A 14,437-nucleotide genomic window follows, 5' to 3' on the forward strand; every position below is an offset into this window, starting at 1 on the left:
GATGGAAAAATGTAAAAATAGATTTTAAAGGGAGTGACCGGCTTTGTAAGGTAGTTGAACTAAGTATGTCCACCCCCACCAGTGGGAGTTTTAAATGTCAAATTTGCGCTCAAAATCAGGATTTACAGATCTTTAGAAAGTTTAATATGTCTCAAATGAATCCGAAATAAGTTTTCCACAACACTGCATACTCAGTTCAACTACCTTACATAGCCGGTCACTCCCTTTAAAAAAATGCGATGAGAAAGTTAATCCATAGTCCGCACTTAACTGAAGTTCATCTTACAATGGTTTCAAAAGTTGCCCTTGCAATGAAATTAGTTATTAACGGAGAAAGGTTAGATTATAAAGTTATCAGCTTTTTACAACCTTGACCAGTGATACTTAATTCAAATGATGTTCATTGAGTCATTAAGTTTTAGTTTTATTTAGCGAAAATAAGAGGTTTGCGGATTAAATCCACCTCATAGAAGCATTCTTTGATTGGGCCATCCTAGTCCTCAACATTTTTGAAGTAATAAAGTAATTAAGTGTTTGCCATAAACTCTGATTTTCTAGTCATATTATATCTTTGCACCCTAACGTCGCAGACCTTACAGATTTCAAACTAGGAATTCTGTTAGATAAAAAGATGTACAAAGGTTTACACCATCTGATTGCAAAGACAAAGGGATGAGAAAATTCGAGTTTGTGACGAAGACTCTCTTTCCGGGGCACATGTTGTATGCATGTTATCAACTCCCTGAACACTTCCATTACTAGTACCATTTTGTAGAAATATACATAATTAATATCACTGATAATGATAGGATAGGCATATCTTTTGAATAGTAAGCTTTATCCAGAAGTCGTATGTTATGAATAATCATGAATACCATGATCAGATATAAATGTTACCCCCCCCCCCACAAACACACAAACGAATTTTTCCCCCCAAATATTTGTACACATATTTTGGCCTACAGTTGAAAAAAATGGAAAATTCAAAATTGCATGAAAGACATTGTGTATCTTGAGTGTTGAGTGTCAAGTTTTTAGATGCAAACGTTAAAGTTTGGGGAGAACATTCAGCAAAACCCGTAAAGCTTTGGAATATGAAGACGACATTTAAGCTATTTTATAAGTATTTGATGACGTTGAAAGGAAAATAAACGTTAAAGTTCGGGGAGAACATTCAGCAAAACCCGTAAAGCTTTGGAATATGAAGACGACATTTAAGCTATTTTATAAGTATTTGATGACGTTGAAAGGAAAATAAACGTTAAAGTTCGGGGAGAACATTCAGTGAAAAAGACGACATTTAAGCTATTTTATTAATATTTGATGACGTTGAAAAGTAAATAGTTTTACCAGTAGCCTGTAAAATCAACTTATTAAGTAAAATAGGTCTGTGTACACTGCACGATAGCTGTGTTTCATGTTCATTGAACGGAATAAAATATACTTCAGGCCAACATGCATTTAGTATTTTAGAAATTTAAAGAATATGATAATACCTTTAAATGGAAAAGATTCACCATTAAAAATCCAACATTTATCCCCCTCCCTCCCTCCCCCTCTGAGGTGTTAAATAGGCAATATCTGAACGCCTGTAAGATCTCTCTATAATCTGCATCCTATTCAGGGAAGGGCCTAAGAAAAAATGGGGGTTGGGGGCTCAAAGATTTGTTTTTACTTAGGAGGGGCATCATTGGGGAATGACCCCCACGCTCAAAATAATAAATTTCACTTAAACACATGCCCGCCACCCCGCTAAACGCCCCTGATCCTGTTGATAAATACCCAGGTCTGAATAGAGGTATTTATATGCTGGTGTGGCAGATGTCAGGGGAGTCAGGGAGGGGGAGGAAATACACTTTTATTGGACATATTCTGAAACAAGGTTGAGATAGTATTCCTCAGTCAAAGTACAAGTTCGGTCACTATATTTATCTTTCTTATTATTTGTTTTTTCAGATTTATTGCTCATCTATAACAGGCACATCGTTATGACGATCGTATAGTAATATTTTTAAGTATTTTCTAAATCAAAGTACAAGTTTAAAATCCCGTTTCAGCCAATTTATTTATCATTTTTACTATTCGATCAGATCTATTCATACTTTAATAAATGAAACATAATTTTGATTCTTGAAGTAGTTATTCAAATATATTAAAATTCGTCTATTTTTATATTTTTATAAACAAATTTAAAAACAGTCGCGAATTCTTTTGTAGAATTTCGATTATTAAGAAATCGATCAAAACATTGTTGTGAAAGTGATCTTAAAAGAATTTCGAAAAACACAAAAATCGATTGTTTTATGCAAGTTTTGCGATTATAATTGTTAAATATCAATCATATTTCTTGCATGAATATTTTATATAAATAGATCTATATATTTAACTGTAATTATATTTCTTGGCCTCCGGATCAAACCCTTGATTACACACATCAAAGATTAATAACAATACAGATAGAACACTAGATGTCGTCTTTTCAAGATTTAAGGATTTTTAGTTTACAATAACCCTGAGGTAGAAGCCCAAAGGAGTTACAACGGGGTCTCTAGCTATCTTGTAATTCAACGCGGCCTGCGCGTAACTCCTTTGGGCTTCTACCTTAGGGTAATTGTAAAGGAAAAACCCCCAAAATCTTGAAAAACGACATCTAGTGTTATATCTAAATTGTTATTAATCTATGGCACACATACACTTCTTGAATAAAGATACCCTACAAATACCATCCCCTCCTCTCTCCTGCTAATCTTTCCTTGGAATTATATCCCCTCCCCTTATTCTCACCCTCCGGTGAGCAGCCTCCGACCCCCCCCCTCCACCCCCTACCCCCTACTAAGTGCAATGAACCCATGTTCTATAAGGGGAAAGTAATGAATCTCAAGGTCGGTAGGAAACATTGAACCCAAAGCTGCAGTTCTAACTGCACACAGTACGATGAACCCAGCTGCAGTTGCATTATAATTATCCAGCCATACTTGCAACCTAACAATAGAATCAAGTCTCAAGAGGGGGGGGGGGGGTAAACTGTTGCAGTTAGTTTCAAACCTTAAAATCCAGGTTTAGAAATTTTATCCAGGTTGAAATACAAACTGGTACTTTAACTTTGAATTTAGATTTTTTAAAATCTATTAGACACAACACACTTTCCACTAAACCCAATTTTTTCTTCATTCAAAGTACTAAAAATCAGTGCAGTATGCAGTGCACCAAAAGCTTTGTTTCTTGTCTATTCTCTGATCTGGTAAAAATATCAAAATTTTCAGAAATTATCGTGAACCGAAATCTCCGAATAATTGAAAAAATACCAATAACTTATATCCTGGACCATCTTTAAACGCAAAGCTAATTTTTTTTCATAAATTATCAAAACCACAAAATAATACACATAATAATTCACAATGTGCTTATTCAAATACTGGGATATGAAAAGAAATTAACCACGAAAACACGATGTATAAATATTTAGTCCTAACATAACAAGACCTTATTGAATGGGGGGGGGATTAAGAGAGAGAGAGATTATCTATAGAGCTTTCCAACTGACCTACTCTATAACTCTGTTTAACCCTTTAAATTCACTTTCTATCTCACGTGAACAAATAACCTCTCAAATCACTTTCAATTTCGATTCTCGCGTCAAGAATTTGCTAAACCCTTCAAATTCACTTTCGTATCCGCGTTCAAGAAGATGACCTAGTATCAATATATGATATGATATCCTAAATTTTTGCTTCAAGAGTTTACATTACTTTTACTTGATAAAATATTGATAAAATACATTATGAACCTACGAAAACTTATTTTTAGATCTTACCTTTGCCCATTTTTTAAAAATCCAAATTTTTCGATGCAATTCTTCTAGTTTCTACAGGACATAAACCTTCCTTGGGGTCATATAAGGTTCTAAACGTTTTTCCTGATCAGTTCAGACGTTTCAACGTTTATTAGAAACAAACAAACAAATCAAATAACAGAGAATTTAATAATGAACATTCGCTTAATATATATCTGTTTAAACCTATGAGGTTGATTGCAAAACTCTTCTTAACTTCTAAAATCTCTTCCTTTTCTCACAAACTACTGAGAAAGAAATGGAAAAGTTTACGAAAAATAAATTAGGTATAAATAAAAAATAAGAATTTAATTCGAATGTTGAAAATATTGATTTTAAGGACAACCCCCCCCCCCCCGCCCCTCACTTTAGAAATGGACTCCGTTGAACCCTGAGAGAAAATATGTCAAGGTTGCAAGGTTACATTTAGATCAATACTCCGGGAGGTCAGTGCATCATAGTCCTACAGTGAATATCTTAATAACTGTAAATCCAACAACAGGTGTACACTGTACACTATACACACTGTACACTGCAAGCGTGTACTATTATGTTTATGTACGCAAAGCTAATTAAAGTACAATAATATGTAGAAACTATTTTTAAAGTATGAATAAAAAATTGTTCAGGAATTTTTATTTATTTAAATAACGGAAAATAAAACCAAAATGTTTGAATTTGAGATAAATTAGTTTTAATGCATTTTTAGGTCAGGCACATGTAAGTCATTTTTTTAAATATTTATGATTTGTGGCTGAACAAAGTGCATCACCGAATCAACTATTCACTATGCATTATTATGCGGAAACATACTTTTAATGTTACTTTAGAGGGTTGAAATGATACATAGTGAAATTGTGAAGCGATTGGAACTATCGTATTTCTGGCGCATGATAAGTTAAAAATAATATAAAAACTGTTATCGTGAACACTACCTTTCAATATTAGTTTATTCTATTGTACCGTTTCTCTATGCTCCGAGTCCGATGGCGATCCAGTCTAGTCACACTCAGTACTCACCCACCACACCACCCAGTGTCAGTCGTTACTCCCCTCAGTGAAGTCCCATACACGGGGTGGGAGGAATAAATGGATCTTCAGAATTAATCACGTTTTAATATCTTGCACAATAAATATTTAATATTGGCAAAACTAAATAACGTGGCGTATTCTTTCCTAAGTCGATTCTTTCTCATTGAATCTAACATTAAAAATCCAGTTTTTCATCCTGTGTAAAACTGCGTAGTAAAAACAAGTAATTTTGGTATTGCAGGACTAAATATGTAATGGAGCTGAAAACTAACCTAAACTCTGCTCATAAACTAGTTCGGGTTTCGGAGAGACAGATCAACCAGGGGAAACATTCTCAAGCAATACAAACCGAAAAGGAGGTTGTTAAGCTACTCAGGTATGAGAATTTTTTGATGTGTTTAAAGCGATATTTTAACTGAGAATTGTGTTTTTAAGGCTTGCTCTAGAAGAGTGTAAGGATAACAAGATCGCTGAGTCGATCAACCTGCAGATAGAGTTCCACATCAAGCAGCAGCAGATCATCAAGATCAAGGAGATCAATTACAGCAAGTACACCAAGAACCTAGAGAACTTACAGAGGAGGATGCAGAAGGCCACTTTGCAGGAGGCAGATGCACTTCAGGTTTGGTTCAACCCCCCCTCCCCTCCCCCTGAAAACATAACAATACAAAACAACAGTTTGATTAAATTTTCTTCAATGCTTATCTCAAACAATAAATAACTCGGTCCTAATCTTAAAATGTTCAGTTATCTGAAAAATGTTGAATTATAGCCTAGTTCATTTTCAGGGTTCCATCTATAGAGCCTTCGAAGAGACAGAATCTCTGCTAGCACACTTAAGACAAGGAACTGGAGAGGAGGAAGAAGGAAAAACTTCACCAGCTGGAGCTAAAATGCCAAAGGTAGGCTTACATCTCACCCTCCTCATCCTGTTCTAAATATATCTAAATACAACATATTTATGTTGCAAGGTAGAATATTAGACTAAGCCTAATCTGATTATCCCTGTAACTGTAGGATTGAATAATATATTCCTATATTTCTCTAGGAATATATTCCTATATTTCTCTAGGATGATAAAGTAATAATAGAAGAGTTGCAGACCGCGAACAATCATCTTAGAAACATGGTGGAAACTATGTTCTCCGAACTGGAAACTTGCAGGAAAATGATCAATTTAAAAACATTTTTTTTTACAAAAAACCGGGAATATGATTACTTGCCTCAAACTCTAATTTGGTCTGTAGTAAACCCTAATGTCGTAGATCTTCTATATTTAAAGTATTATTTCTCCTTGTTGAGAAATCATTTGGAATATCAAAGGTTTACAAATTCTGAGGGTTATATGAATTGTGTAATTTGAGTTTGAGGAAAGTAATCAGTTTCTTTATTTTACTAAATCAATTAAAGCAAAACACTATTTTTCCTTAAATTGATCCTCCCATCCCCCAGGAGTGAAAATGCAGAGCTTAAGAACCGTATTCAAGACCTAGAGCGGGAGAAGAGTTTAAGATCTGTTGTAGATGCTCCGATCTCTATTCTAGTACAGGAGAAGGTTGGAGAAATCCCGACCTATGAACCTGTATACGAGTCCCAAGAACTGCCCCCACTCGCCCCTCTGGAGCTCCCCACATTTGATTTTAGTGTTCATCAGAATCAGTGACTTCAAGTCCTAATGATCTAACAGACTTATATATCATCCGATATTAATACTTTTCTTTTCCAGAAGTGAACAATGAATGAATATGGTTGAGACAGCAGAACAGCTGATCAATGCGACAAAACAACTACGGGGAGGGGTCCTCTAAACAGAATTAAACTTGAGGTAAAACTTTGAAAATAAAGGGATTATCGACGTAGTTTTTCGTCACACACTATATTACGAGTTACATATTCCATTATCGCTTAAATATTTTAAAAAGAGATAAATTCGTCACATTTTCATCTTTGTATCTGCTGAATAACTCCGTTTTAAGTTTTAAGGCACCTTTAAGAACTCTTTCAAATGTAGGGTTACAATATTTTACCTTGTCAATCCCTTTACAAAAAATAACAGCGGAATTTTAAAATAAATATTTGAAAGAATCAAAAGAATAATAATAATTTTGTTTGAAAGTTTCAACTTTTTTCATTTCAGAACTTTTTTACATATTCATTCATTGGAGAACTAGACGATATACGGGTATCAGACGAACACACACCAGACACGCAAACACCCGACCCTACGGATTACCAGAATCCAGTGGCACACCAGACTCCCTATCAACGCTTAGACCAGACAACCCGACCTATGGATGTCCCCCTACACCCAAACCTTTAGTTATAAGGAACTTGAAAATGAAATATTTTTCAAAGAGAAGAATACAGAACCAGTGATTAATAATGAGTGAATGATTAATATATAATAGGTGTAAAAATGGCAAGGAATGAATGAGTGAATACCAGTGTTAATCAAGTACTGATGAATGCACCCAGTGATTATAAAAAATCTGAATGATAAAAACCTTTAATTCTGCAGAAACTCGAATCTTCAGAGTGCTCTTGAGAAAATTGAAGGTTACATTTAACAGCAAGGTTCGAAAACCAAAAGCCTGGAAACCGCAAAACAAGCACAAAAGATTTTTTCTTCATGTCAATTTATTATTTGTATTTGTACCGCGCTGTAATGGCCGGGTTAAGGATGAATTTCCCGGTGACGAAATAATTCTTGTAGTCTCTCTCTCTCAACATTAAGTTGCTCTGTTCAACTTATTTTGTAATAGCGAGGTCAACATTGTAGTCTTTAAATATTGTATTCCTGTATGCTTGGCCCTGGCAGATTATGAGAAATAACTTCTTTTTTAAACCTATGGTTTATACCGAGTGAATGTGTGATTAAAAAGGTTAAGATGTAAATTTTATTTATAGAACGCGTGTCATTTTTTCCATAATCGAAACAACCCATTTTTTAATAAAATTTTATGAATCTATATTTATTTTACACGAGACTTAAAAACATGATAAAAAAGAAAGAAAAATAGGGTAAAAAGGGGGAATAAGTGTCTAAGAGATCGTTTGTAAACGGATTTTCAAGATTAAGACCAATTTAAAAACTTTTTTAAAATTTCCGATTCAATGAGCTTGTAGATCTAAAATTAACAATTTTACAGGGTCCTAAAGTTTCAAATATTGGAGTGAGTAAAAAGTAAAAGATAATCTCCGTTTACAATCTAAGCCTAAACTTGGGTTAATTGAATCGGAATCAAAAATGGTCTCAATCTTGAAAATCCGATTACAAATAAGTTTTTAGACCCCTTATGGAAACTTTAGGAACTTTTGAACGTTTCATTTTTAGATCTACAAGCCTAAAAATTCGGCTCATTGAATCGGAAATTTTACATAAAATTAAAAACTGTTCTCAATCTTAAAAATCTGATTATGAAAGAGTCTGTAAACATTTATTTTCCCTTTTTTGTGACACCCTGTAGATAAAATAAAACAAGATAGGATTGAAAAATGGTTCATGCGTACTCACCCCTAAGAACTTGTTGATCAGTACAAAATGGAATTCTTCTCAGATCCAAGCAGTAGTCACGGTTTAATTGTCCGTCCCACATATACCTAGATAAATAAGACGGTTAAACAAATTTAAATGTAAGAAAAGCTTCCACGAGTTATATTTTATTGTTAGTTTTACAGTGGGAGACCACAACATGATACTTGACGACTTAAAAAGTTTTATCTTCGATTACTAGCAAAGGACAAAATGAGTACAATTTATAGATGAAATATATTTAAGATTTTTTAGTTTGTTTAATTTTAACTTTTCATATATCCGCGACATTTTCTCTTCTTGTATTATTGAAAAATAACCAAAAAATGTCGCGAATTTATTGATTTTTTTCTTCGTGGTTTTTGCAAAATCGAAATTTTTTGATGCTATTTTTTAATTCTAACATTCCATAAATCTTTTAGGGGGTTATGTGACGTTCCACACAATATATGGGCCCGATCGGTTCAGCCGTTTGGTTGATTATTAGATACAAACAAACAAACAGACAGACAGACAAGCAAAGTATATATGAAGACAGATATAACGTTAATTCAGGGTAAAATCACAGATTTTTAAAATAAAATATCGAGAGTACCAAAAGGATTCTTAAAAAAAAAGAATTATCTTTGAACAAAAGGCTATCCCGACAAAAAAAAAACTAAGTGCAGCAAGATTAAATATGTTAGAGTTTGAATAATCAAGTATACCTCAGAATATGCCCGTCCTTAGTAGATATCATTAGTTCATCTCTGATAGTTACTATATCTGTAACCCCGCCAGGTACAGAAATCTAATAAATAAACATCTAGAATATTTGCATAATTAAACAAATTATGCTTTACAGGGATTGCTTAAGCATCCTTTGTAGGGGTTAAGGATGTTTAATTCTGACCCAAACTCCGGGTTTTCAGTCCGTTCTTAATCACAACTTTGTTTTTGGTTTAATTCTTGCTTAGAATAAATTAAAATCCTTAAAATATACCGGAAATCAGTTAACATTAAACTTTTGTCAATTTCCTTAAATTTAACTTTAAATTAAAAATGTTGCAGTTTTGTTTTCTCGGTAAAAATCCCTTTATTTATACAAATCCTAAATAATCCGCAAAACCCACTCAAATCCTATCACCAGGGAGTAAATATACTGCAAGACCATCACCAGAGGTTAGTTTTCTTCACAAACTCAGTAGAAAGCACAAGAAAATATATTCTATCAGTTAAAAAAGTTCTAGAAAAAGAAGTTGGAAAGAATATGCTAAAAAGTAGTTCTCAATTCACGTTTTTTGAAGCTGTCGTCTTTAAATGTATACATTCTTCATTGGCTCTGAACCTCGAACTTGAAAATGTTCTAAGCGATTGGACGAATTTAACAAATAGATTTAAGAAAGCAAAAAAATTCATCCAACATAACAAGCTGATCTTTTAACATTTTTTACAATTGTCTCAAAAATGTCAGGATTAGAAATTTTTACAAATATGGACATTTAACTGTCAATGTGTATACATTTCTGGTAAACAAGCACTTCTAAAATAAAAACCTTCTATAAATCTTTTTAAAAAAAACTTTACAAAATTCTTAAAAATGATTTGTAAAATTCATGAAATATTAAATTAATGAAAATATTAACACCTTTTTATCTAAAGGTTCTCATTTAATTCATTGGTTTATACAAATTCACACTTTATCTACAGAACCATATCGAAAAAATTTGTCAAAAAACTTCATGGCAAAAATCCCTCCATTTCCTGCTTGGTTAGTGAAGAAACCAACACACTGGAGAATAAAACAGTGCTTAGGATCAATTTCATTTTAATGGTCATTAAAATTTCTTTCAGTTTTACTGATTTTAAATCTGTTTTTTAAAGTAATCTGCTAAACCTTGTTGAACCATTCAGAGGTCAAAAGTTCTTAATAATCTCTTATAATTTATCAGTTAAGGTTTGGGTTTATTAAGACGGAAAAGATTTTTGAACAGGTTTTGGCTAATATTTTTCCCCTTGGATCTGGAATCTGGATATCCAAATATTTTTCGGATCCTTATCCAGGTCCAGGGAGGCAAAATGTTGCAGATCCACGGATCCCGATCCTAAGCACTGGAGAATAAAAACCTGGTTTTGTAACATTAAGCCTGGTTTCTTGAATCCATCAAACACAATGTTTAAAACTTTTTTGTATTTTCTACACGAGGGCCAGGGTATCCCACCTCGACACTTTGGCTTGTAGTAGAAAAGGACGTATTCCTAATAGGATTTTAAAAATAACAATTTAACAACATTTACATAATGAAATATCGATTTTACACTACTACCTTCATTTTGTTTACAATACATATATGAGAAATGCAATGGTAAAAAAATCGCAGTGAACAACTATAACATACGTATTCGTTAAATTGTTTAAATAGTGATGTATTGTCTAAAAAAATATGTCTATCTTTCTTGGTGTATGATAACTTAGATGCAAGTTTTTAAATAACTATTGAAAAAACGACAAGGTTTTATTAACCCTTAATCTTTATCTCAACGCCCTTTCATGAAATTAAAAATATATCTTCAAAAAAGAGGGATTCTGGAAATTCCATCTTAGAAAATTATTTTTTTACACTCCTACCAGTTAATGAAAATGGATCCGGCTTCAGTAAATGAGATCACAGAAGATTTAAAGGAAAAAAAATATTGAAAACGCTTTAAGTGTCCATTAATTTTTTCTCTTTGATTCAAATCCATAGATGATAGATGAAATTAAAATCAGATTTACAAAAAAAGGGATTTTAGAAATAATTTTAGATGAAAGGTTATTTAATGTTTACCTCGAAAGCTTGAGAGAATATGAGGGGTGGAACATTTTCCTTAAAATATAATTCAGCGCTCTCCCTCTTCAGCGACATGTTTGAAGGGTCAACCTGATCATATAGTGTTTTCACCTGAAACAAAAACAATTAATTAATCATTATTGTTTTACAAAAAAAATTTTTTTTTCAGTACTCTGACAAATATCTTTCCAAAACCCAGAACAGCAGTTTAATAAGCAATGCATCATAAAAAACATTTTTTTTGTGGGACTTTGCATTAGTTTATGTTTCACAATGTTCTCATGCAATGCAAGTTATAACTGTGAAGGTCATCAAAGGTCACAGAGATCATGGGTTGGGTGCAAAAATTAATTGGGAAAGATATTACTCATTTTAATACTTCAGCGTTTACCGTTCATCTCATTAATATGCTCAAATAATGTTATTCAACAAACAAACATGAGTACAAAGTACAAAGTACACCTTTTTCCTTTAATACTTTCCACTGTTTTTGATTAATGATTTTGCTCCATTTTACTTTAAATTCTGTTTCAACAACCTACAGGGTGTCCCGCGAAACATGACAATTGGTGAATGGTTTAAAATGTCTTCTTCCATAACTTGCGAAGTTGTTGGAATCTAAAAAATATTAAATGGGGCTTCTTGCAGATATTAACCTCGTATACTCCTCGTATGGCAGTCCTATTATAGTAAAATTTAACGATATAAACTGAAAAAAGTCTTAAATATTAAATACGTGGTTACAGCATATGCAAGAAATCAACTATTTAAAGTTAATAATAAGGAAATGATCCAAGAAGAATATCAGGAGCGGATATGTTTTCAAATTGAAGGCCTACACTCAGACATAGAGAAAAAAATGTTGGTTATTTTTTTTTAAGTGTGCGAATTCAATCAATTTTAACATGTATCTATTTTAAAAACTATTGCCAAACTGTCATGTCTCGTGGGACACCTAGTACTTCAGCAATTGTTGATTTATCGGAGCCCATTCTTTCCCTAATGACGTTTAAACAGAGCCCACCATAAAGACGTAGTTTGGCCGCTAGATGTCTCACGCTAAAGACTTATCTGATAGATAGATATGTCATCTAATCGACCATTGTAAGTTGTAGATTTAGCGGATTTTTACCTCAGTGAGAACTACAATGCTGTAGAAGACGACATGTCCGCCGGTAGTAACTACAGCTATCATAGAACTATCCGGTTTCCAGACCAGTATGCAGTTCTCCCCTAGCTCCAGGATAGAACTGGAGCTACGTCGGTGGGAGATTATGGGAACGCAGGGCTGAAAAAAAGTGGTTAACAATTTATTATAACTGTTTTTAGAGGAGAAGAAAAAAATAACTAGAAATAATTTCTGTTTAAAGAGTTTTCGACGTAACTTGAGGAGACCCTAAACATTTTAAGTATTTATCGACGTAACTTAAGAACCTAAACATTTGAGTTTATCGACGTAACTCGAGGAGAACCTAAACATTAAAGAGTTCATCGACGTAACTTAAGGAGAACCTAAACATTTAAAGGTTCAAAGCATGCCCATGTACAACAATCCCATTCATAACGAGCTGTACAAGTTAAAATCCAAAACCTATTCTGAATAACGATTAGGAGGATATTGTTACTTTTCAACTTTATTTTTTTAAAATCAAACTTCTTCGTCTCTGCTGCAAAAAGCCAAAAATGTGCATATCATTTTTATAGAGAACATGTTTTGAAGGGCACCACTCTTATGCAGACATGTAACCGGATCTCATTAGCTTATTTTATTTTCAATGAAATTTCAAATTTTATATTTTGACCAGAAAATACCAAGATATGTTATAAAGGAAAGTTCACCTTATTGTACCAAATAAGAACCGAATCTGTAGTTAGCACAGCAACTAGGATTCTGTCCCTATTACAGGATACTTGGACCGGGGTTCCAGGTTCATCCTGGGGCAACCGGGCCACACGGGGCCATCCGATACAATAGTACATCCTAAATACAGATAAGAGAATCAAATGGAACAAACTTGACGGACCGAATATTCAACTTAAAATTGCGAATAACTTTTTCACTGAGCTGAGGATTATTCAACTAGAACAATAAACGTTGTTTTTGTCTATCACTTTTAAGGGAAAAACAACAATAAACTTATTGCGTATATCTACCCGCCCCAAATTGTAATTGCCGCAAGCATTAGTCGTTTTTTATCATTTCGGCCAATTGTGGATTATTCTTGTGCCGTATCGGGCGTCATACTCATTTTACACCTCTTTTTCTAGCATTTCCCTCACACTTAAAAATTCTAATTTTCTTCTTCATAAAAGTGAATGCTCCAATTTCAATGATCTTGAGAGTGAATTCACATTTTTTAGGGACCACAGGCGTTATTTCAAGCGACATTCGGTAACCTTTAAAACTCGGATAAGTCTGTGACAGAGAATAATCAATTTTTAAAGAGCAACTCTGGTTTTCTCATTCATTTTTGATCAGACATATATTTAAAGTATACCTTTATAAATCTGTAAATTAAAGTTTATTTCACACCAGAGCTGAAAACTTTAGAATGGTGGAGATCAAGATTAATGCTTAAACTCCTGGTTTTACTAAACCCGAGATTATTTTAAAACGCATTCGATATCAAAGAAAGAAGTTAAAAATCTAACCAATCAGCTTGTCGTGTAAAGATGTACTCTTAAAGTTTTGAAAATTCAGTCTTGATTTCTCGTGTTGATGGTGTCATATCAATTGAACTAAACATCGATTGAACGAACGTGAGTGTTGGATTAATGTTTAATAATTTCAAACATGATTAAATTTATATTTGTTTAAATGCTCTTTTTAAAAGCTGCCTTGTGAACAGCTGACTTTGATTCAATCGGATATTAGTCCAATCAATGTAGCATTGTATGATTGTATCTGCAATTGTTATCAAACGTAACTTATATACAATAGAAATATCCAATAAGAGGATTATAAGAAGAAAATCAGAAGTGTGTCCATTGGATAATCAGATTAAGCAATCGTGATTAAGAATATTTAAAAGTTTTCAGCTCAGGTCCATTATATAAGTTGACATCCTTTTATTAAACCCCAAAATTTAAGACTAACCTAGATTATTTATTTTTTAATCCGTTCTGACTCGATAAACATTCCATTTCTTCTGAAAAGAGAAAAATCTCATTTCTCACAAAAAATTGAAAGTTTAAAACTATAAATGTTCCAAGCCATTAATATAGTGCATA

General features: G+C 33.1%; 2 protein-coding genes across 4 annotated transcripts in view; one reads left to right on the forward strand and one right to left on the reverse strand.

Annotated features, from left to right (window-relative positions):
* LOC111698009 (guanine nucleotide exchange factor subunit Rich) overlaps nt 1–14,377 on the reverse strand; it is a 28,290-nt gene extending 13,913 nt beyond the window's left edge. For 2 of the 3 annotated variants that reach the window (XM_023468218.1, XM_023468216.1), the window contains exons 1-6: nt 14,304–14,377; nt 13,046–13,187; nt 12,339–12,494; nt 11,204–11,317; nt 9,104–9,186; nt 8,379–8,464 (exon numbers count right to left, since the gene is read on the reverse strand). In XM_023468218.1, coding sequence (XP_023323986.1) covers nt 8,379–8,464; nt 9,104–9,186; nt 11,204–11,317; nt 12,339–12,494; nt 13,046–13,186 — 580 coding nt within the window. In that variant the 5' untranslated portion in view covers nt 13,187; nt 14,304–14,377. Of the gene's footprint in view, nt 1–3,814; nt 3,895–8,378; nt 8,465–9,103; nt 9,187–11,203; nt 11,318–12,338; nt 12,495–13,045; nt 13,188–14,303 lie in introns of those variants that run through there. The other variant, XM_023468219.1, reaches the window with a different exon arrangement.
* On the forward strand, nt 4,928–7,833 carry LOC111698012 (nuclear receptor-binding factor 2). Its single transcript, XM_023468224.1, has 6 exons — nt 4,928–5,240; nt 5,300–5,486; nt 5,653–5,766; nt 5,937–6,028; nt 6,317–6,689; nt 7,002–7,833. Exons 1-5 carry the CDS (start codon nt 5,119–5,121, stop codon nt 6,525–6,527), a joined length of 726 nt encoding a protein of 241 aa, XP_023323992.1. The 5' UTR covers nt 4,928–5,118; the 3' UTR covers nt 6,528–6,689; nt 7,002–7,833.
* Nucleotides 14,378–14,437: the final 60 nt, after the last annotated feature.

This window comes from Eurytemora carolleeae, unplaced genomic scaffold (assembly GCF_000591075.1).
Source record: "Eurytemora carolleeae unplaced genomic scaffold, Eaff_2.0 scaffold153, whole genome shotgun sequence".
Taxonomy (NCBI): Eukaryota; Metazoa; Arthropoda; class Copepoda; order Calanoida; family Temoridae; genus Eurytemora; species Eurytemora carolleeae.

Excerpts from the sequence above, each read along its gene's own strand:
- LOC111698012 (XM_023468224.1), top strand. The coding sequence starts at position 5,119 with ATGGAGCTGAAAACTAACCTAAACTCTGCTCATAAACTAGTTCGGGTT. Across the intron at positions 5,241-5,299 it reads GAGGTTGTTAAGCTACTCAG|GCTTGCTCTAGAAGAGTGTA; the intron begins GTATGAGAATTT and ends TGTGTTTTTAAG. Across the intron at positions 5,767-5,936 it reads CTGGAGCTAAAATGCCAAAG|GATGATAAAGTAATAATAGA; the intron begins GTAGGCTTACAT and ends ATATTTCTCTAG.